The sequence below is a fragment of the Sturnus vulgaris genome, chromosome 15 (genome assembly GCF_052056855.1).
Source record: "Sturnus vulgaris isolate bStuVul1 chromosome 15, bStuVul1.hap1, whole genome shotgun sequence".
NCBI classification, from domain to species: Eukaryota; Metazoa; Chordata; class Aves; order Passeriformes; family Sturnidae; genus Sturnus; species Sturnus vulgaris.
The window spans coordinates 15,832,191-15,854,563 of NC_142257.1; the positions used below are offsets into that span (position 1 = coordinate 15,832,191).

Here is a 22,373-nt window from a genome sequence, read left to right on the forward strand (position 1 = left end):
CTGTAACTTACCAGAGCAGTGACTAAAGTGAAGGAGTTAAGAGTACAAAGTAACTTGTACAGAAAGGACGAACCATCTCTTTCTGTCTCGTTAGTGATCACTGATTCAGTCCTCCCTCAGTGCACCTTTTAGTTTTGTTTGAAAAGTCTGGAATTGGCTGCCCTTAGGTGCTGAGCCACAGCGACAGGAAAAGGTGTAACAGTCTCATGAGGTCAGAGGGAAGGTTCTCCTGACAGTGGTTTTGAGATCCACTTTCACATTTCTTCTCCATGCTTGTGTCTATTTCTGTAGGTTGACAAGTACAGTTCAGGTTGACACACAGTCATTTTGCATCATCAGAACTCTTTTTAAGATTGTAACTCTTTCCCCCTGTCCCGTGCCCCCCTCCAACCTTAAGATTTGATCACTTATTAGGGAAGGCATGAGTGTAGAATGTACCACTTCACCCATTTCTGTTCCATCTCCTTTTTTCATTCTTCTAGGAGAGGCAAGAGCTATTGCTTCAAACCCTAACTCATGTAACTGGACCTTTTACTTACAGCACTACTGAGTATTTGCAGAAAAATGAGGGGAAAGAGCGTGCCCTGGCTGTCTGCTGCCCTCCTGGAGCCCACTCAGGCAGTTGGTGCTCCTGGAAATTGGATATAGCTGCAAAATACATTGAGTGAATTTAGGTCACAAATCTTTTTTTAATGATATGACCAATAACCAATCCCTCTGCTTCCACATTTAGTTTTTAATTAGTGGGAAAAAGTGCAAAATGATTGGACTGTTAAAGAATAGGAGGCCTAGCTCTATTTTACACCTCTCTTCCATTCGTGTCATTCTGTTGATGTCACTATTGTGGATTCTGATTCTATAGAAAAGAAAAGAGATCTGATTCAGGCCAATTCAACTCTGAAATCACTCTCTGACACCTACCTCATACACCATCAGGCTGCCTCATTATATTTTTTTTTTGAAAGTCATGGATCATCCAGTGCTTTCTGCTAGCAGCTCAGTTTAAACCACAGAAGGTAGCTGGCATGGAAGTGTGACCTGCTATAAATATTTATATCAATATGCACTATAACTCTGCATTATATAGAACATGCTAATTATCTTTTCTAAGTTGTTCAGATCTTTTTAGCTTTCTAGTAAATAGAACTACAGCTTTATAGGTGAAGAGAAACATTTTCAGATTAGGATACTTCTTATAATGCATTTTTATGCAGCTCACTTAATATCCAGCAGGGACAGTTCCTTAGCCCACCTTATGTTTGAAAATACTGCCTCAGAATTTACAACAGTATTAGTGTGAGTACTTTGCTTTCTCTCTCTGTGAGAGAGATTGAGAAGGACCTTGGGTTTTCATCATGTGTGAGGGAAAATTGGGAAGGGCATCAGTAAAGAAATAGAAGACAGATTTTTATCTGCTGCTGTCCATTTTCTCCTTTATGAAAGTCTGTTTTCCATAGCATAGTTTCTTTATCTTCTGTTTTAACTAGAAACAATTAACAATGAACCTGAGGCATTGTGAGTGCTGTTGGACAGCTACAAAGAACTTGATGTACAGATTTTTAGGATTTACAGACTTTAGGATTACATGATGATGTCTTTTACCCCCCCGTTCCTCTAAAGGGAATTAAGGTCTATTCCAGCAAACATAATCTATAGCAGTAATTGTGATTCATTGCTCATCTTGAAATCTGCATGAGTTACATGGGTAAGAGTTTGAAGATTTGAGCCATCTAAGTATGAATGAGAGCAGAGTCTTCAGCTCATATCAAATAGTTTGGATTATGTTGCAACCAGTGCATCCACAAGTATTACAAACCAAATACATCACCTTGTTTAGATTTCACAGCTGATGTAATTTTGGTTTCACATAAGCCCCTGTAAATCTGGAGTGCCTTTCTATGTCAGAATATCCCAGTGTGCATATTTCCTTCACACTGTCCTTTGTAAAGGTGCCTGGTTGGAATGGCCAGCAGGAATTTGGACTCCAGCGTTGCATGTGGGGCTTTACACTGGGGCTGCAAGGTGGGGGCTGTGCCTGGAGTGCTGCAGCTCAGGAGTCACAAACTTCTTTGCTCTGTTCAGTGCATATTCCTAAATGGAAATTACATCAACACAGTGAAGTGCTGTGTGAGTGGAGAATGTGTTCATTTTCTTGTGGGAAGTAGAGAGCAGTTTTCCTTTGGCTTTTGTCTGGGCAGTAAGCTGTGGATCAGTTAATGCTGTTTATCTCCCGTGGTACAGTACTTTACTGCTCACTTAGAAGGGGCTTTTTTACCCTAACATTGCCTTTCATAGGCTTAAACAGATACCAAGGAGCATCCAAACTTGCTTTAAGCCATTATTTTAGAGACTGGGAGGAGAGAAAAACAAACTGCATAGTAAAAATTTGTCTAGAAATAGCCTGTTGGAAAACTATTCTGATTAAAGAGGTTGTCTCCAACTGGCAGACAATATCCAAAACCAGTGCTTCCCCCTGCCCAGTTCTGTTTTCAGAGAACTGCCAGTTTCTCTCACTCCTAGCCCCCAAGCTACACGTATTTCCATGTGAAAATTCTTTCAGTGGTTCAGAAAGTTTCCTAAATATGAGGGGAGGGGGGTGGGGGCAGGGGTGTCCTATAGGGAATTAGCTTGCAGCTCTATCCCTCCCAGTCACTCTTCATCTGTAAACTAAGCTAAGGCTAGTGCTGAAAAGAGATACCTTCTCCTGTGTCCTTTTGTAAAATAAAACAAATACTATGTTTGCTTTACCATCTATTCTTCAGCTAACTGTTTGTTCTTTTTTCTTCTGTTCCCTTTCTATAAAGAAATAAAGAGTTTAAACATAGGTAAGACATGAGCTCTTTCCCATATAATTTGATATGGTTTGTTTGCTTCATTGTGTTTGCTTTTTGTATTGTGCTTCTTGTGTAATGTTATGTTCTTCATGTACCATATATAGAAACATTTTTATGTGCTAATTGTGTGTTATGAATATGATAAGCATTAGCAATTACGAAATGCAGTCAAAAAGCAGCCAAAAAGTTCTGACAGTAATTAGAAATTTCTAGTAGAATGCAAGTATAATGAACCCCAAGCTAACTTCTAGATAAACACCTCTCCCTGCTGTCTATAATTGGTTGAAATGGTCAAGGTAAACTACAATAGCATTTTCAAAAATGCCAGAAAGGTTCACGAAAGCATTAATGACTGCACATAGGTCAAAAACTCATCCTCTGGTCATTAATGATTTTTTGCACCTGCTGTCCTTTGCCATAATTTAGTTTGTATTTCTTTTGCCAAACCCATTTAATAGCCAGCCTGTGGGGCTGGCTGTGTGCAGCCACTAGAAGCAGTCACTGTGGGATTCAGGAGGGAGGCATAACCCTCCTGGATGTTAGGAGGAGAGCACTAGGTCTTCTGGATGGCTGCAGCATAGGAAACACTTCTTCCTCCTTTCATGCCACACCTGGGACAGGGAGGATGTTCACCCTGGAGGAAACCAAGGGCAAGAACAAGAAGAGCTCTTGTAATCTGTTTCATAGTGTCCTGTGCATTACCCTTTTAAAACCATACTTTCCATTTCTGTATACAAGTTGATGCAATAGATGGTCTGGACTAAACAGGATCATTTCCCCTTAACGATATATTTTGGCATAATAACACCCCTGACTATTCTTATCTGTGTGAATTCATTCACAACTTGCTAACGATTATTGGTGATGCTGGAGGCTCCTTCAACTAAGCCTAGTTCATTTTTCATCTGCTTAGAGATTTGCTCTGGACAGCTTCTCTTTTGGTTAAACTTAAAGAAAAGCTGCTGTTGAAATAGAATTTGATGCACCTGTGAGAAGAACAGGGAGAATGAGCTGCACTTGCTGCCAGGCCCCAGGCTCCCTCAGAGAGCAGAGGCAGGGTGGTGGTGACCACACATTCACTCGGGGGGCTGCAGGCTCAGACATTATTGGCAGAGGCCTCTGAGCAACACTGAATGCCATGGAAAATCTTTTAAAACAAGGTGCAATCTTTGGCCTCCTGTAATTCAAGTGAAAGATTGCAACGGTGTGGAGAAAAGAGAGGCAGAGGCATTCAATTGCTCAGATGTCAGTTTGAGAAATATTGAGTACTCATTTATAAAACAAATCCCTGTTTGAGGTAATAGTCTCATTGATTCTTTGGGAGCACAGTGAGTGCATGTTACCTTCCAGCAGTCATTTTCTGACAAATTCCCTCAAAAATTTGCTTAGAGTCTTCCACTGTCTGTTCCCTTACCCAGTTCAGGAAAGAGGGAAGGAGTATGGAGCAGGTCTGCAGCTCCAGTGAGCTGCTCTCTGATCTGGATCCGAAGCTTGTGACTGACTCCCTGGCACAACTGCCCTGGGGGACATTCCAGAGGAGAAAGGTAGGGTGAGTCCATGGATGCACCGTGGCTGCAGGAGAGGAGAGGGAAATACCCCATGTTCTGCCATTGCTCTTTACCCTGACTCATGCCTTATCCCATCCTGGTAGCAGCAGGGCACACCTAGGGCTGGCTGAGGGCAGAGGGGAGGCAGGGCGGGCACAGGCTGGCAAAATCATGTGTGAAATCAAGAGAGATCCTTCCATTCCTGCCGGGTGGCTGCTGAGTCCAGCAGGACCCTCAGTTCCAGGTGCAAGCAGCAGTGTCTGTGCCCAGCTCCTGTCTGTGCCTGCCTCAGGTCCCCTCAGGCCAGGGAGGGGGATGTACCTTGTTTCAGAAGGGCCATGCAAAAGGCACCAGCTGCAGGATAGCCTCAAGCTAAGTTTGGGTGTGTTTGTGAAGTACAGCACAAGCCCAGCAGAGTGTGTTCTTCAGTGTAAGGGGAAAGCATGGTGGGAGAACAGAGCAGAGCTTCAAAGCAATGACAAACGTGCAGGTGTTTGTATGGCTCAGATATCTGAGAGACTGGAGGAATCCCTAAAGTGGAAAGAACTATTTTTCTATGTTGCAAAGAAGATTGAGCATTATTTTAGAGGGATGAGAAGGAATGTGATAAGGGCGTAGTGAAGAGGTGCAGTCTGCTGCTGAAGATAAGGAGAGGAACTTGGGGAATAATGAGATTGTGCTCTAATCTCAAGCATGTCACTAGTTTCCCTGCATAACTTTGTCTACACCACTTAACCTCTCTGTGCCTCAGTTTCCTCCTCTGTAAAATGGGTGCTACACCCATCTTTTTAAAGTACTCTGAGATCCATGCATGAAATAAACCTGCCAAGTATTTTTTTGTTTATTGTATTTCTTCATCTCTAATTTCTACACTCCTAGACTTCAGCAGATGGTATTGCCTCTGCCTACTGAATTGTGATCCAACCAATCTCCTTCCTACTTTCTACAGTCTTAGAACAAACCATTATTGACCTAAACCCATGGCATGTCAAAGACTGGCATAGAGGAAAATAACTGTAGAAAGTGATATTTTGGGGCCTCCTCATTCCTCCAAATCTGGTCATGACCACATGACCACAGTTATCTGGTGTGCCGATGGATCCATCTGCCGAAAGTGGCTTTATTATGGTTTCAGCAGTTCTGATCAAGAAATGGCTTATGTCCATCATAACTTACCTCTGTGTATCCTCACTCTTGGAGATGGGCACTTTTGCCACATGAAACTAGGAGTGTGGATATTTGGAGGCAAATATCTCTGGTTACTGGTAAGTAACCTTCATTTTTTTTCTCCCTGTCTTCATTTGTCTTCTATGCTTTGAAACCACCGTTGACCTTATTTATGCTCACCCATAGGCTTCAAAGGCTGGAAAATTCACATCATGCTTAAAATCCAAATAAACTGAGTAAAACTAGCCAGGCAAGATTTTGAAAATATTTCTGCGCTGCAGTTCTGTGTGTGTGAATGTATATATATATATATATATATGTAGTGAAGACTGACATTTCTCAATTTGCAGATGATTTGCTAAAGTAGTTCCAAAATGTGACAAGCTGTCAAAAAACATATATTTCAGAAGAGAAGTAGCTTTCCATATGAGCGCCCATTCCAATCACAAACTGAGGACCAGTTTTTCAATAACAGAAGGTTTGGAGTTAAAGTCGGACACTTGGGGTCTCAGGTTTTAGTTATAGAACCAACTTCATCTGCTGCAAATGAGATTCTTGATAAGAATGAATGAGAACAAATTTGCTTTAGAAATAAATTTGTTATGCCTCTGCCTCCTATTTATACAAGACCTCACAAATCTTGTGGTGTAATCTAAGTAACTCAGAAGCTGATTCTTTGATTTTACTCCTATGACTTCTGCTTCCAAAGGAAGTTAAACCAGGTAGCAGGGAGCGGGGAAGCAGATAAGCCGAAGAGAATTGACCTGGAGCAGATCTAAAGGGCTAAAGAGATCAAGAGGGAAGACTGCTGTGCAGCTCTGGCTTATTGGGCTCTGCTGTGCAAGGTTCAGTGTAGAAGGATGAGTGAGATTTAAAATTACAATCCCTCTGAACATTGGCCAGGCCCTAATCAAGTCAGGTCCTCAGGTGATGGTCCTTCAGACCTCACCTCTGTACAAAGGTGTCAGACTTTCTTTCCAGATCTTTCTGTGCCTGATGAGTATCCAAGCTCTGAAAGCCTGTGAAGTTTCTAGACTGCTCAGCTGTTTCTGTTTTATGCTTTCTTTTTCTCTAAAGCAACAATCCTGCTCATAAATACTATCTGGCCGTGGACCCTGTTTCAGGCTCCCTCTACGTGTCGGACACCAATAGCCGACGGATATACAAAGTCAAGTCCCTCACGGGCACGAAGGACCTTGCTGGTAACTCTGAAGTGGTGGCAGGAACAGGAGAGCAGTGCCTGCCCTTTGACGAAGCCAGATGTGGGGATGGAGGGAAGGCAGTGGATGCAACCCTAATGAGCCCTCGAGGTAAAGGAGGAAAAGAAGCCGGAGAAAATGAATGTGTGCAGCTAGGCTGGATGTGGAAATAATCATCTGGCAATTAAATCACTCCTTGCTCGGTGATTTTTATTCTGGGCTTTAATTACAGTGGATTGGCAAGTGTTCGTGCTTTGTTTAGTTAAAGCAAACTTTATTACCCCAGCACTGAGTGCTGCAAAAGGAGAACAGAACACAAATTAGCAGGGTACCACTCACTCCAAGAAGCAAGCATGTAAACTGGGAAACTGATTAGTGTTTGAGATGCAGTTCTTTGGTAAGAGATATTGCTTGCTGTGGCTTTTCTCTGAGTTTTTTGTCCATGTATCTCCTTCGGAGTCAGAGAAAATAAATAAAAGGATTTTTGCCCTTTCTGGTTTCTTATTTTTGACAAAAAGTTTTCAAGAAGATACAGTGACTTGGGGATGAGCTTCTTTTCAAGGCTTTTTTTTTTTTCTCTGTAGTTTCATCTTAATTATAAGGACAAATTAATCAGGTGTATTGCCATGTGTTTCAGACATCTTTGGGTTTTTTCAGTGGCTGAAAATAACTAGATGATCATAAAAGTACACAAAAATGGAAAGTCCAATTTCTTTGTATAGTAAGTAGTTTCAGTTAGCACACAGAAATTAAAAAGATGAAGCTGTATCTTCTCTCACCACCCAGTGGGATGAGCACTGCAACCTTTTGAAGCCAGAAATTTTTTTTAGATCAATATTTTATTTTCAGCCTGAGAAATGGACAAGGCAGTGCACCAAATCAAAGCAGGAAAGGCGAGTGAGAAAAAGGCTGCCCTCCTTCCCAAGGGGCAGCAACATCCATCTGTTCCTCCAAGGGAGCACCCTTCCTTTCTGTGCCTTTCCTCTCTAAGGAATTACTGTGTGACAGGAATTGAACCTTTCCATTTTTTTTAGGCTGACAACTCCTGTGTCTTCATCTGGAAATACCAGATGTTCTTTCCGTATTTTTACTGCAACAGGTCAAAGAATTAAAAGAAATCCAGACATAATACAGTGTTCTTCTAGTTTAAAAAAAAATGTGAAGGTGTTTTTTTTTTTAAGATTTCTAAAAATTCTTCATGCTCATTAGATTTTTCAGATGAAGAAAACAATTCCTCAAATTCCTGAGTAAAATTAGGAGAGAATTTTTTAATTGAGTTCATGTAATATATCAGAGGGTTTGAATCTAGACATAAGCTGATGCGTTCTGCTGGGTCTTTGGCATGTTTGGGGATTTCTGTGTTTTTTTTAAGGCCCTGAAGGATAAACCTGCTTGATGCCATTTCTTTGGCAGAGCTGTGGGTTGTTGGAGGGTTCCAGGACCTGTGGTCAGGTTGGGAGGGAGGAAGGAATAGGGGAAGTGAACAAATGTCACCATCTTGTAAACAAGACAAAACCTGCCTTGATGCCAGCAGCCTCACTGCTGCACTGATGCCTGGGTTTTGTGTTTGCAGGAATTGCAGTGGATAAGTATGGACTCATGTATTTTGTTGATGCCACTATGATTAGAAAAGTGGATCAGAACGGAATTATATCAACCCTGCTGGGTTCCAATGACCTAACTGCTGTTCGACCTCTCAGCTGTGATTCCAGCATGGATGTCACCCAGGTAGATTCTTACTCCATTTATTTTCCTCTCTGCCTTAGAAGTGATGGGCATCTATTTTGGATGACTGCCTGGCCACTTAAGAAATACATTATGCAGCACAAGATGATAACATATTTCATTTGTTACTGAAATGGGTGAACCATCCTTTTTGCTGTGGCTAACACAGTTTATTTATGCAACTATAGAGAAATAAGGTTGCGATAATGGGAGTTATTGTCTTAATTGCCTGTTTTTCTGTAATTATTGTAGAGCTTCCACAATGTAGCATTCATTCTTGCACAGAAACACAATTAGCCAAAGTTACAACTGCACGTAGTTTTAATATTTCTGAAAAACAAAATCATTTTGTTTGAAATAGTTGCCATTCATGACTTGGTTTCATGATTTACGCTGATAAACCCCTCACTAATTTGCTGTTGTTACACGTGGAATTTTAAGCACTAGGAGTGTACTTTTCAGTTTCGAGTTTTACAGTAATAATTTGTGCAACTCATAGGTACGGCTGGAGTGGCCTACTGATCTCGCTGTCAATCCCATGGACAACTCCCTTTATGTCCTAGAGAACAATGTTATTTTACGGATCACAGAAAACCATCAAGTTAGCATTATTGCTGGACGCCCCATGCACTGCCAGGTTCCTGGTATAGACTACTCTCTTAGCAAACTGGCTATTCATTCTGCACTTGAATCAGCCAGTGCCATTGCCATCTCACACACAGGAGTTCTTTACATCAGTGAGACAGATGAAAAAAAAATTAATCGGCTACGCCAGGTAACTACCAATGGAGAAATATGCCTTCTTGCAGGGGCAGCTTCAGACTGTGATTGCAAAAATGATGTCAACTGTAATTGCTATGCTGGGGATGATGGGTATGCCACTGATGCCATCTTAAATTCACCATCTTCCTTAGCTGTGGCCCCAGATGGTACCATCTACATAGCTGATCTCGGAAATATCCGCATTAGGGCTGTCAGTAAAAACAGGCCCATTCTTAATTCCTTTAACCAATATGAAGCTGCATCTCCAGGAGAACAGGAGCTGTATGTCTTCAATGCTGATGGGATTCACCAGTACACTCTGAGCCTCGTTACCGGGGAATACTTGTACAATTTCACCTATAGCAGCGATAACGATGTCACGGAGGTGATGGACAACAATGGCAACTCCCTGAAGGTGCGCCGGGATGCCAGTGGGATGCCCCGCCATTTACTGATGCCGGATAATCAGATTGTCACGCTGGCTGTTGGCACTAATGGTGGACTCAAGCTGGTCTCAACACAGACCCTGGAGCTCGGATTAATGACATATAATGGAAACAGTGGTCTCTTAGCAACGAAGAGTGATGAAACAGGATGGACAACATTTTATGAGTAAGAATGTTTTTGGATATATTAAGCGTACATTTATTTTTCAAATGGTAGTGAGTAGGCTCTAGACTGACCCTGCTGCAATTTGTTGTAGGTTTTTCATTGATACTGAGTAAGGCCATTTCACCTCAGTCCAGGGTGATGCTGGAAATGGTTAAGTGGCTTTGTGATGGCATCAGTTGTGCCAGGTCCTTTGGGTGGGTGCTGATCCCCCTAAATCCCTGCCTGGGGTTTGAGTTTGGGGCAGCTCATCCCCGCCCAGCACAAAGGACCGTGTGCCATGGCCAGAACCCCAGCTTAGTGAAGCTGCTGTTCATGGTCAGCACAGCTGCCCACAGCCCACAGCCAGAGCAGCCCAGTGCTCCCCCTGCAGCTCCCACAGAGCTGCCTCTCTCTGGGAACCCTCATGCTGCAGCTTCTTCTGGAACTCAAATTATCTCTCTTTCTGTTCAGCCTCATATATTACTCATGGTTGTTAAAATGTTGATTAACTCCAATGATTGTTCATTCCTGAGACAAGTGAAGAAATTAGATCCCCAGCTATCTGTCAGACCCCTGGTGGAAGTTCCCTAATTTGTAGATAACCCAAAAGCACACTGGTGTTCATAAGCATATAGATTAAATAGACATAACTTCCTCTTTAAATGAAATTCATCTGAAGAGATGAGGTTCAAAAGGATATTAAAAATATAGAAAAACTAGTCCAATTTTTATTAATATTTATCCAGTTCTTAGTAGATTTATTGCCATTTTTTGATCAAAACAATTTTAAAAAGAGAAGCTAAATGACATATTGAAAAATATATTTAAGTATGGCAAGACTGATGCCATATATTTTGTCTGAATTAGTTAATGATTAAAAAATACCATTCCCCAAATCTGAGTAGAAAATAGGAATAAGGCTTTATATTTAATTTTAAATGGCAGGCTTACTTTCAAGGTCGCAGACTAGCAATGGCGCACACCTCTTAGTTTATTGATGCATTCAGCTTGGCCACCTGTTTTCTCTGTTCAGAGAACACGTAGGAAATGCAGGAATGGAAGGAGCTGTGCTCAGTGTGCTCGGGAGGCCTGCCCTGCCCAGCAGGGATGCTGCAGCTGGTTCCCGTTGGAAGGAAAGCAGTGCCCTCTCGTGGGGCCCTGCATGCCCACACACTCAGCCTCTCCTCCAGCCTGGGGCTTCACGTGCCCAGGGGCTTATTTCTCCTTTATATTCTGCAAAAATTATTTCCTTACCACAAATTCGTTACACAAATAGTGCAGTTACGTGGCCACACGACCTGCGGATTAAAAGCTCTAGTAAAAGCTCACTGGACTAGACAGAATAAAATTTCATATTATTGTTGATGAGATGTGGACGCCCTTCTAGGAAGATTTTTTGTTGTTTTTTTTTCCTCAATAGGTAGCTCAAGATGCAGTCATACAGTTAGTTGTTTCTCAAAACACTAGAAATTAATTATAGAAAACTAATAAGTGAAGTAATTTAAAACTCTGTGTGGAAATTCATGAAACATTAAGAAATGTCATTTTCTAGTTACCGGTTACAAAACTGGTAAAATTGGTGTTTGAGAGTCACACCGAGTGCTAAGTTAACATGATTTATTAGAAAAATTGTATTATGATTCCTAAGGAAATACAGAAGATAGGGGCATCGATGAGATCAGATGAAAATAGCATTTAATGTGTACATAGTGCTAAAGATTTTTTTCTAAGATCAAATAAGAAAAGAGGCACAACCTTTGCCTGAGGTCAGTGGAAGTTAAATACCATATTTAGAGCTAAATATTACAGCCTGAGGTACTGTGTTAGATAATTAGTAACTTTGATGAGGCAGCAGAAATAACTTATTTTTCCCAGATTTGTCCATACATTCTCATAAGCATAGAGCCCATAGATGAGAGAACCATAAACACATTATTTAAGTCAAATATACAAACCTAAACAATCACAGTCCACAGTCACTCAGTACTGGTTTCTGGTTTCTGTATGTTCTTTGAAACAGCTCCTAAGAGAAAATTCTGTATTCATCATTCTGCAATTTTTTAGGTAGCTATAACTTAATATCAATTGAAGATGAAAGAAGTATGCAGCCAATGAGACTTTATAAGGACAACAAAACAGTTTTCTGTGCAGTTACATTCATGCATTCATACAGACATAATCAGCACTCAAAATTGTTAATATGGCAGCAGAACTGGAAAAGAACAGAGGTCTTTTAAGTGGTAAAGTACTACATGAGCTAAAGTTCTTATGAAAAATTTATGTCAGTGCATTTATATCAACCAGACGCTGAAGTGCTGTGTTATCATATTGGGTATATTCCTATCATTTATCTGAAACTTTACCCTGAAAATGCTCTCAGAATTAAATTTATACAGTTAATCTAGGTGTTCATCTGCATATGCAGAGAGTTGCAGCCACGAGCTGGTTTGTGTGTGTGCACACTCCATACGTGAATTCTATAGATAGCATCTGTGCACGGGGATGCAGCTCATTTGCAGTAGGAGCAGCCAAGGCTCTTCAATAATAGAACAGCTACCAGCAGGCTCACATGGGGTAATTTAAGCTTGGCTTGGGCATGAAGCACAGATCTTTGAAGCAGTTCCCAGTGGTATTTGTCTTGGTCTAGGGAGCATCCTGAGAGAATGCTGCAGTTTTTTTCTTGAATCAGTTTTAAAAGGGAGAGAAAACAGAGATGTATGTCAATGTGTGTGGATCTGTGGCTTGCCCAGCTCTGTGTTAAGTCAGAAGCTGCTGTTCCTCCTCTCTGCAGTGCTGGATATGGCCCTGTCCTTCCTGCTGCACCCACGAGCTGTCAGAGCACAACTCAAACCTGAGACTGGGGTGCTGGCCATAAAAACTGCCTAAGGAATAGAGGAGCCACAGTAGTGGCCAAGGGCCAGCAGCCCTCAGGGCACTGCCATAAGCCCACTGAAGGGATGCAGGGATGCTTGCAGCTACCTGAGAATGTGCTAAGTGCTCAGCTACCTTGGTGTCCTACCTCGAGGCTGAGCTATAGGTGTGGCCAAGGGCAGCTCAGAGCCACCAGGCTGGCAGAGGCAGCCACCAGCTTTGTGCCTGGTGTCACCCAGAGCTGTCCTGGGAAACCTTTGCCTGCTGGCAGGGGACTCTTGGTCACAGTTAGCAAAGAGTTGGTGAGGTAGCAGTGGGGAGATGCTGTTGTCTGTTGTTTTCTAAGGTACTGGGTAAAGAAAGATTGTTTGCCCATGTCATTTTATTAGTAGAAAAATTTGGGATGAAGCCTTACTGTAACTGAAGTCAATAACAAAAGCTCAGGAATTTCGGTGTACCCAGAGCCCACCTCATTTGAAAATGTAAAAGTTGCCTAATCAGACCTGATTCATCCAGGCTGATGCTGTGTCACAGACTGCAGTAGGTAGAGGCTGCATCTGAAGAAGACACTAGGTCAATTAATATATTTTTCGTTGTAAATTTTGGGGTTTTACTTCATTAGACCCAGGTTCATCACATAAAGTACATAATCATTTAATTCATATATAGTTTATTCTTATTATTCAAATGTCTGGGTGTTGTATTCTACTGAGCACTCACTTTCACGTAATACATTAATTAAAAAAAACCAAAACTCAGGAATATGTCACATAGATTTTGTGGTACATAAAAGGTTTTTGTTATATTAATTTTAGGGTTTTTTACCTTTAAGGTATTTTTTAAATAAGATTTTATTTTTGATACAATGGACAAAGTAAAAATGCCTTCTTTATATATTGGTATCATACTGTGTATATATCATTTAGGTAGTGAATTTTTTATATCTCTAGCTCATAATCGAAATGGTCTGCAGATCTTCAAGAAAAGTACTTTTGTGTGTATTTTGTTAAGTGTATCCATCTCTTGCTTATAAAGCCTTTTAATCTCTAATGTTGCTGCTTTCAAAACCATGACCAGCACTGAGGAACACACCCCATGGCAAGGCTAAAACAATCATTTCTTGAAATGGCACTGGAATATTTTCATTTTTCTGCTTCAATCTCTGTACATCCACATCCATATTTACTTTTTAGACTGCCCTTACACTTTGAATAGAGATTTCCAGTGAGTGGCCCACAGCAATCCCCAGGAATTTTTCCTAGGTTAATTAAAAACCCAGCAATGTGAATGAGGAGTTTAAATTAATGTCTCATTTGCATTGCCTAAAATATATTTGCTGATGGGGAATTTCACCAGCCGTTTTTCTGGAAGTTCACCGAGTGCTGCAGAGTCACACTGGAGACACTCAGTTTTTTCTAGTTTGTCCTAAATAACATTGTCTGTGCTGTAAGATTTGACATCCAAGTGTTCTCTTCATCACTCTGCTCATCATGAAACACACCACATACAGACTCTTAAGGGGCCTTATTAACCTTTAAGATTTTTGAAATTGTCCATTTTTTGTACTTTTTATTTCCCCCTACAAGACACATGCTTGGCTGGATCAAGTTCTTTCTTTAGCTGTTCTTTTGGAGTGCTTTTCAATACTTTTTTGTGAAGACCTTTATAAAGACTTAACTAAACCCATCTTCATAGATTATCTCAATGTAGTATCTCATTTTTAGTATCTTGCTGATATGATATCTATATACAAATATATATGTATCTGTGAAGAGAAACTTGTGAATAGATTGAGAAAAATGATGCTGCTTAATTTTTCTTTGATCCTGAACTACTTAAATGAACACAATGTATTATTGGTCCCTTTTAGGTCGCATGATGCTTTGTTTTATTGATTTCCTTCTTTGCCTAATACTACCATTGGTTCTGGTAAGGCTTGTTGCTCCACAGGTGATTTTTTCCTTCCTGTCCATTATTCAGTTGAAGGGGTGCAACCATTTGCAATGGATTTGAAAATCATATATTCTGTTCGTTTTAACTGAGGAGCCAATCTGTGTCTTAATTTTTTAGATATGCTGTACAGTTCAGATGGCCTAGTCTGAGGTTTCTGAGTGTTTTAATTGCAAAGCCATGTTGAAAGCTCTGATTTTTTTTTTTTCATCTTTACAGCTAACCACAGCCTGCAATGAACTGAGCTAGCTCCATGATACTAAATGTGCTCCTCTTCTCTTCTGTTACTCTCAGGCAGTGCAATGGATTTACCAGTTCTCTTCCAGGCTTCCAACTCCCTGCATCTCTGCATTCCAAGGATGACCAGTTGGTTTCAACCTCTACCTAAACTTTTCCCTTTATCTGCACAGGACATTTTTTCTTGCCTTTCTGCGTGCTTTGGTAGCGGCTGGGTGAGAGACTCTTGCACGAGTAGAGAATTGCAGCGAGCAGAGTGTCAGACTGGAATGCTGATTTTGTTTCAGGTTCCCATTTCTCACCCCTAAGATCCAAGGGATTGCTTCTTTAGCAAACGTATGCACACAACTAGAGCATGCTGCAGGAAAGGGGGGAAAGGGTATGATTTGATTTCCAGCAGCATTCCTTCTTTCCCCCCTCCTCAGGCTTTATACCTCTAAAGAAATTTAACCAAATAAAATCATTGAAAGCCTTTTTTTTTTCTTTTTTTTTTCTTTTTTTTTTTTTAATCTTTATGCCTGTGGAGCATTTTACTAATTTTCTAAGGTCTGTTCTGAGTGCTGACTGCTGCCCTTTGTGCAACTCCAACCTCTATCCTGTGCTTTTCATCTTTCATCTTTATGAGCCAAAATACTGACCCCAAAATGCAGTTCAATACCACAGATAAGATCTAAATGAAATTATTATGTTGTCAAGCTGACGTCTTCTTTAATACTTTATGGCAAGTTTATTCCTTGATATGTCACCCAAGACCATACTTAGTTTTCACTAAGTATTCAAAAGCAGATGTGCAGTTTATGCAATTGTTTATTGCAGTGTCCATCAGAAGTCCACTTCCTTAGAGTGAAATGCAACAATTAAAATGCAGACTAATTTACTAGTTATAATTGTTTGAGCCAAATATCACTCCATATATTCATAATACTTTAATTAATTTAATAATTTAAAATATGCTAGCCTGGATTTACACCCATGTAGTTGAGATCAGTATCTAAAAAATATCATTTCCTCATTAAAGACTCTTTCAAGAACAGAGAAGTAGATATGGCCAGGATGTTCTTGAAAATCTGTTTCAGTCTGGGTTTTTTGCACAAATGTGGTGCATTATTAATACATTGGGTATTGAAATGAACATATATCCTCATGCTTTTTTGCTCTCACTAACTTTTCTATTAGCTATGATCATGAAGGGCGTCTGACCAATGTAACACGTCCCACTGGAGTGGTAACTAGCCTTCATCGAGAAATGGAAAAGTCTATTACCATCGACATTGAGAATTCTAATCGGGATGACGATGTCACGGTCATCACAAATCTCTCCTCTGTGGAGGCTTCCTATACAGTTGTTCAAGGTACCAAAGCACACTTCTCAGCACACCTCCTAACCACAGTACACACAGCCTGAGAAAGCAATTTGCTAACCATTCGTGTCATTAGTACACTTATGAGCAGGGGGAAAATATGTAAGGTTTGCAAGGAAATCTCCCATAAAGCTTATTCCTAAAATGGCAGGTCTTCAGGACAGGTAAGAGCCATTTCACAGTCCTGCTTTGTGTCAAGTACGAATGGTCACTATCTGCTGGGGAAAGTTAGTCCTGCAACTGCCTCCTGGGTCCGGGTCACTTCATCCATTTGCATATTTCTCTGTGCTTCCCTGCAAAATTGGTTCTGACTTCTGTGCCACAGAGTTGCAACCTGACTGCTGTGTATGGCTGCTGGGGGTGATCCTTCTGGAGAGGCTCAGAGGAAGCCTTCCAGTAGAAAAAAATCTCCTAAATTTATACGCTGCCATTAATTACAGTGCAGTGTAATTAATGTAATCACTGGTGTAATCAGGGCAGTGGATGGTGTTGTGCCAGAGATGCCCTTCCAAGAGCAGTGTTCCAGCCCGAGTGTGGCAGGAGGCAGCAGCAGCACAGGCTCGGAGTTTGTGTAGAGCATTCCAGCGCCGCCCAGGCATTGTGTCTGATGGAGTGAAGTCAGTTATCACAGACAGACTGAAAGGGTTTTGGTGAGTGATGGGGCTTTTTAATTAAGATATAATGTCACTGGAATGAGAATATCATCATCAAACAATAGTCTCCTCCTGACATAAATGTCAACATTTATGGACTATTATACCATGACAGGTCTGGTTACAAAGACTCGATTTCTCTTAGACCAGATGATTAATTACGTAGATGCTGTCCTTCTGTCAGGCAAATATTGATGTGTTGCTGACAGCTACACACTCTGGCACTCTGTCCTGGCTGAGAGGGGACTTGGCTGTGTCAAACAGCTGGAGAACTGCATGGCCAGAGAAGCACGGGATTGTTTCTGTAACTCTTGTCCTACAGAGGCCGGGTGTGCACATCAGGCCAGTGTGGTTCTGGTGGGGAGGCAGGGAGGCAGGACAGGGAACCACTGTGGATGCCAGCTTGCACTGCTGGAGCCTCACACCTTGAGGATTTAAAGCCACACTATAATTCTGTACAAGGCCTCTGCTTGGAAACAGTTTTTAAACAGAGGGAAACAAAAAAGAAGAGGCACTTACTTCTTCCTACTTATAAAGAGTCCAGCAATCATCTTCTTTTTCTTTTTGTCCTGGAGTTTAATGCTTTGTTGTTTATCCAGCAGTTCAGTTTTCAGGAGTTTTTGTTCATATCAGAAATAAATTACGTGGTTCAACACATATCACTGTGCATTTTGATTCAGAATTAAGACTGAAGGGAAAACATAATGAAATAAACACAGTATCTCTCTGCAGGCTCACTGTTACACTACTGTTCTTTACATGAATCAGTAACATCTGTAATTTCCACCATAGTACCACGTAAATGGTAATTGCAGGCTGACTTCATTTAACATCAACAGGAGTGCAATAAAAAACCAATCAAATTAAGCTATATGTTTTCTTTATGACTGGAGTAGCTAAATTATTTTCTTTTCATTATTGCTGTAGATCAAGTGAGGAACAGCTACCAGCTCTGTAATAATGGTACTTTGAGAGTGATGTATGCCAATGGCATGAGCATTAGCTTTCACAGCGAACCTCATGTCCTGGCTGGGACTGTGACTCCCACCATAGGACGATGTAATATTTCTCTACCCATGGAAAATGGTTTAAACTCAATTGAATGGCGCCTGAGGAAGGAGCAGATTAAAGGCAAAGTGACGGTGTTTGGAAGAAAGCTCAGGGTAAGTAAAACCTGTTGTTACTATAATCACCTTTTCCTCTTTGGGCAGAATTTAATTTTTTTTTTTATTCTGAAGGACATTACTTTTACCTGTTAAAAATGTAAAACTCTGAGATTGTCTTTGGTGTGACACTGTTTGAGAGCTGAGTTGACTGCATGGGATCATCTGCTGCAATCAGCTATAGAGCTTTGTTACTGAAAGTATCCCAAAAGAGATTGGTAAAAATGCCTAAAATATTACAGAATCACAGAATGATTAATGTTGGAAGAGACCTTCAAGATCCAGTCATTACCCCTGCCCCACCATAATTGCCCCAAGCCATACCCCCAAATGCCATATCCCAATGCCTCTTGAACACATCCAGAGATGGTGACTCTACCACTTTCCTGGGCAACTTATTCCAATGCATGAGCTCTCTTTCAGTGAAAAAGTTTTTCAAATTTCTAATCTGAACCTCCCCTGGTGCAACTTCAGGTCATTTCCTCTTATCCTTCCATTTGAGGTATGGCAGGAGAGACGGATGCCCAACTTGCTCACTCCTTTCAGGGACTTGTAGAGAGCAATTACATCCCCCCAAACCAACTTTTCTGCAGATTAAACACCCCCAGCTCCCTCAGCCACTCCTCAAAATATGTATTCTAGAGCCTCCCCCAGCTTCATTGCCCTGTTGCTGCAAAACACTCTGCCTCTCAAGGGGCTGAGAATCTGAGCATCACCACTTGTAAAACTGCCAGGGCAGACTTACCCCAGCTGCTGCTGGGGAGCAAACACAACTACAGCATTATGCTGCTGTAAAATCCCCCTACAGACTCACTGAGACAGGCATGTTGTGTTTATTCCCTTTCCCAAATGGCACAATTGGAAAATAATTGCCATAATTACAAAATCATAAGCACAGGATAAGGAAGACAGTCAGGCCATGTAATCCATCCCCTGCCAAATTAAAGATCTGCTGCAGCTGGATCAGTCCCATTCTGTGCTTTGCTGGCCTGATTTTCACTGATTTTTTTTGACTGGACTACTTCAGTATGTGCAGTTTTGGACGGGATTTGAGATACTGTGCAGAAAACAAATGTAGTGCTGATCAAGTCCTCATTCTTTTAGCAATTCTTTCAACATCACTGAACACGAGATACAGTTCAGTGTGTTCAAGGTCACATAGCAAATGCAATATAGGTAAGCAATTAGGTAGTGATTTAAAAAAAATAATGACTTGGATGTTAATTTTTTATATTTTCCTATTCTTAGCATCTAATTCCCAGGGTTGAGTTAACAAGTCTTTCTTATTCTCACTCACATTCAATACTCAGAATGTACTTATTGGGGAGAGGGGAAAGGTTAGACAAAAAAAATTGAATGAGATTAGCAGCTAATCCTTAATGACTAAACTTCATGGCTGTGTAATTGATTTTTGATGTGTTGACCTGAAGCAGTTGACTGGAAGTAGAAAATAGATCAGCTCTGTATTTTGACTAGGTGTTGTTCAAAATAAAAATAAATAGGATGCTGAAATGAAATTGCAGTAATCCTAACTCTCAATGCTAAAAATTTAATAGACATACTTGTGGTAATTAGCTGAAGCTAAACACATCTTAGTGCTGAAACCTTGCATGAGATAGGTTTTCTTGCATCATGTTTATGCAAATCAAAACAATGCTTTATCTAGCAACACCTCAACATTTAATTGTCTGGTGTTAGTTCCTGTAACAATAATCACATATCCATTTAGCTCTTTTAAATGAAAATCACTATGAGATTATCACAGGTTGAGTGGACTGAAAATGAAATTTGAAAACGAGGGAGAAAGCATAGAATTTATTTGCATCTCATTTATTCTAATTCATCTTTATAAATTGTTTAGTGAAGGAAGCAGAGCAAGTGTGCTGGAATGCTATGGGGAGCAGGTGGCAGGCAGGGCCAGCTGTGGCACAGAGTGACACAGAGCAGGGCAATGCTGCAGAGCTGACAGAGCACCAGGGCCACCTCCTGGAGCCCCAGTTCACAACCAGTGTGACTGGAGGGGTGGGCATTCTTTGGGATTGACCTCTTAGCTGAGTGCTTCACTTGCAGTACTCTAAGGAGTCCATGCCATTGTGCTTCAGTAGTGAAAGGGAGCTTATAAAAAAAATGGGCACAGACTGTTTTTTAGGATCTGTTGTGATAGGACAAGGTGTGGCAGCTTTATCTAAAAGAGGGTAGATTTAAAGGAGTTATACAGAAGTTTTTTGTGGTAGTGTGGTGAGGCACTGGCACAGGCTGCCCAGAGCAGTGGTAGATGCCCCATTCCTGGCAGCACTGAAGGTGAGGCTGGCAGGGCTCTGCACAGCCTGTTCCACTTGTCCCTGCTCAGTGCAGAGGGGTTGCACTGGGTGATTCACAGGTGCCTTCCAACCCAAAGTGTTGGCTGATTGTATGGATTGTATGCAGGGGTGCTGCCTGAGCCCAGACTCTGCCCATCCATACTTCAGGCACATCCCAGCCACACACACTGGAATCTGCACACCTGCCTGGGCACATCTCATGAACATGAGAAAGGAACTGCACTTCACCTTTATCTTGTCCCACTCACTGTCTGCTGCTGTTTGATGCACGACACGTTCAGTGTCTTGCTGTAGTTTCAGATAAAGTCCTGATAAGATTCCTGTCTGAAGAGTTTTTATTATGGTGCAGCATCATGTAAGTGATTGCTGTGGCCAGAGCTTTCCAAGGCACAAAGGGCTCGTCCCCACGGCCACTTCAGGCCACAGCTGAGGGAAAACCAGATGGGTACATGGGTAGGGAACAAAAGAGAAAGGCCTTGTGGAGTGATTTGCAGTCGTGATCCTTGTGGCTGCTCTTAGTGTTCCCAGGAAGGGTGGGAATTAGTCAGCCTGTTTGGGTTTCTATATAATTAATACGATACTGCAATTACAGTCTCTGGTTTTGCTTATTTTACAAATGCAAATGAAGGTACTGAATTATCCAAGCAGGTGATGTTCATGTGTGCATGTCCAAGTGATGTTTGCATGTGTGCACAGCTCTTGTGTGTGTAATCATTTTTTAAACCCTGCTAATTTTGTTTTCAATGGCAAAACCAAATAACTGTTACAGTGTTTTTGAGAGAAGAGAGGATACCTGGAGTCAGACTTTCCTTCATGCAGATAGATTGCTATTACAGTTACTGTATTGGAGGGAACAGAACCCAGAAATCCTGACTGATTTATGAAGCTTCAGAAGTTACAAAAAACCAAAACAAATAAAACTCCCAAAGCTAAAATTCAGTTCATATTCTTTCTGAAAGATTTTTTTTTTCTTTTTAGAAAATCTGCTCAACCTTAAGAAATTGGGCTATTTCAGTCATGCACCTTTCATTCTATAGCTAAATGGTTCTGAGCAGTCAAAGCTCTCTTCTGCTTATGAAAAGGGTTTTTTAATGTCTCTGCCATCAAGGTTGATCTTACAAAGCAGGAGTAACCAGTTGAGAAACTACTGATGTTGAGTTTGGCTTCCCTGGCTTTATTTTCATTGCAATGGGAGAGGAGAATATGACTTGTTTTGCCCCAAGGTGTTCTAAGAAAAATACTCTGTCTTTTCTGTGAATCACAGGGCAAGTTGTTCCTGGTGTAACCTTTGGGAAAACCTACAGAAAAGAGCTTTTTTTTTCCTAGTAATTGCCCACTAAGGAAATGCAAACTGTTAAAGAGATTAATTTCATTAATGGAAAAAATTAGGATAATGAGTGATAATTTGAAATAATTATTTCTTTACAAACACAAAACTGTATTAATTTTAAATGTGTCTGTATAACTGAATTTCTACTGAGTTGGTTGGGGTGGGAATTGGGTTTACCCCTGCCAGTGAATGTATCTCAGAATAACTTTTATGTCCTCAAGAAAAGCTCAGGGTTAATTTACATATTGTTTGATGTACAGTTTAATTTTGGATAAGAGGAAACGTTGCATTATCAAAGCCACTGTAAAATATAAGCTAAAGAACAAATTCCCAGAAATTGATGAATACTTTTTAAGTAGTCATTGCTCTGAAATTATATCTAATTTAAAAACTTTTACTTTATTAATGATGCATCTACAATTAAATTACTTAAGAAGCTTTATCAGATTACAGCATTAGCCTGAATTCTATGGCTTACCCCCCAATGAATATATTTATGTATCTCTCATTATATTACTCTCAGTAGAAGCCTCCCCATTTGGCATTCTTATTCTCCTCTGCCTCTGTTTTGCTCTTTTATTTTAAATAAATAAATAAATAAATCTGTCACTGAAACACTTCATGCTCTACTTTGAATAAAAAAAAATATTTCACCTAATTAT

The 22,373-nt window shown here is 40.8% G+C and overlaps 1 protein-coding gene across 3 annotated transcripts in view; it reads left to right on the forward strand.

The window, feature by feature from the left end:
• TENM2 (teneurin transmembrane protein 2) overlaps window positions 1–22,373 on the forward strand; it is a 617,267-nt gene that overhangs the window by 585,500 nt on the left and 9,394 nt on the right. For all 3 annotated transcript variants that reach the window (XM_088173828.1, XM_088173829.1, XM_088173830.1), the window contains 6 exons: window positions 2,805–2,825; window positions 6,626–6,858; window positions 8,321–8,475; window positions 8,972–9,846; window positions 16,060–16,235; window positions 17,825–18,060. In XM_088173828.1, coding sequence (XP_088029954.1) covers window positions 2,805–2,825; window positions 6,626–6,858; window positions 8,321–8,475; window positions 8,972–9,846; window positions 16,060–16,235; window positions 17,825–18,060 — 1,696 coding nt within the window. The remainder of the gene's footprint in view (window positions 1–2,804; window positions 2,826–6,625; window positions 6,859–8,320; window positions 8,476–8,971; window positions 9,847–16,059; window positions 16,236–17,824; window positions 18,061–22,373) is intronic.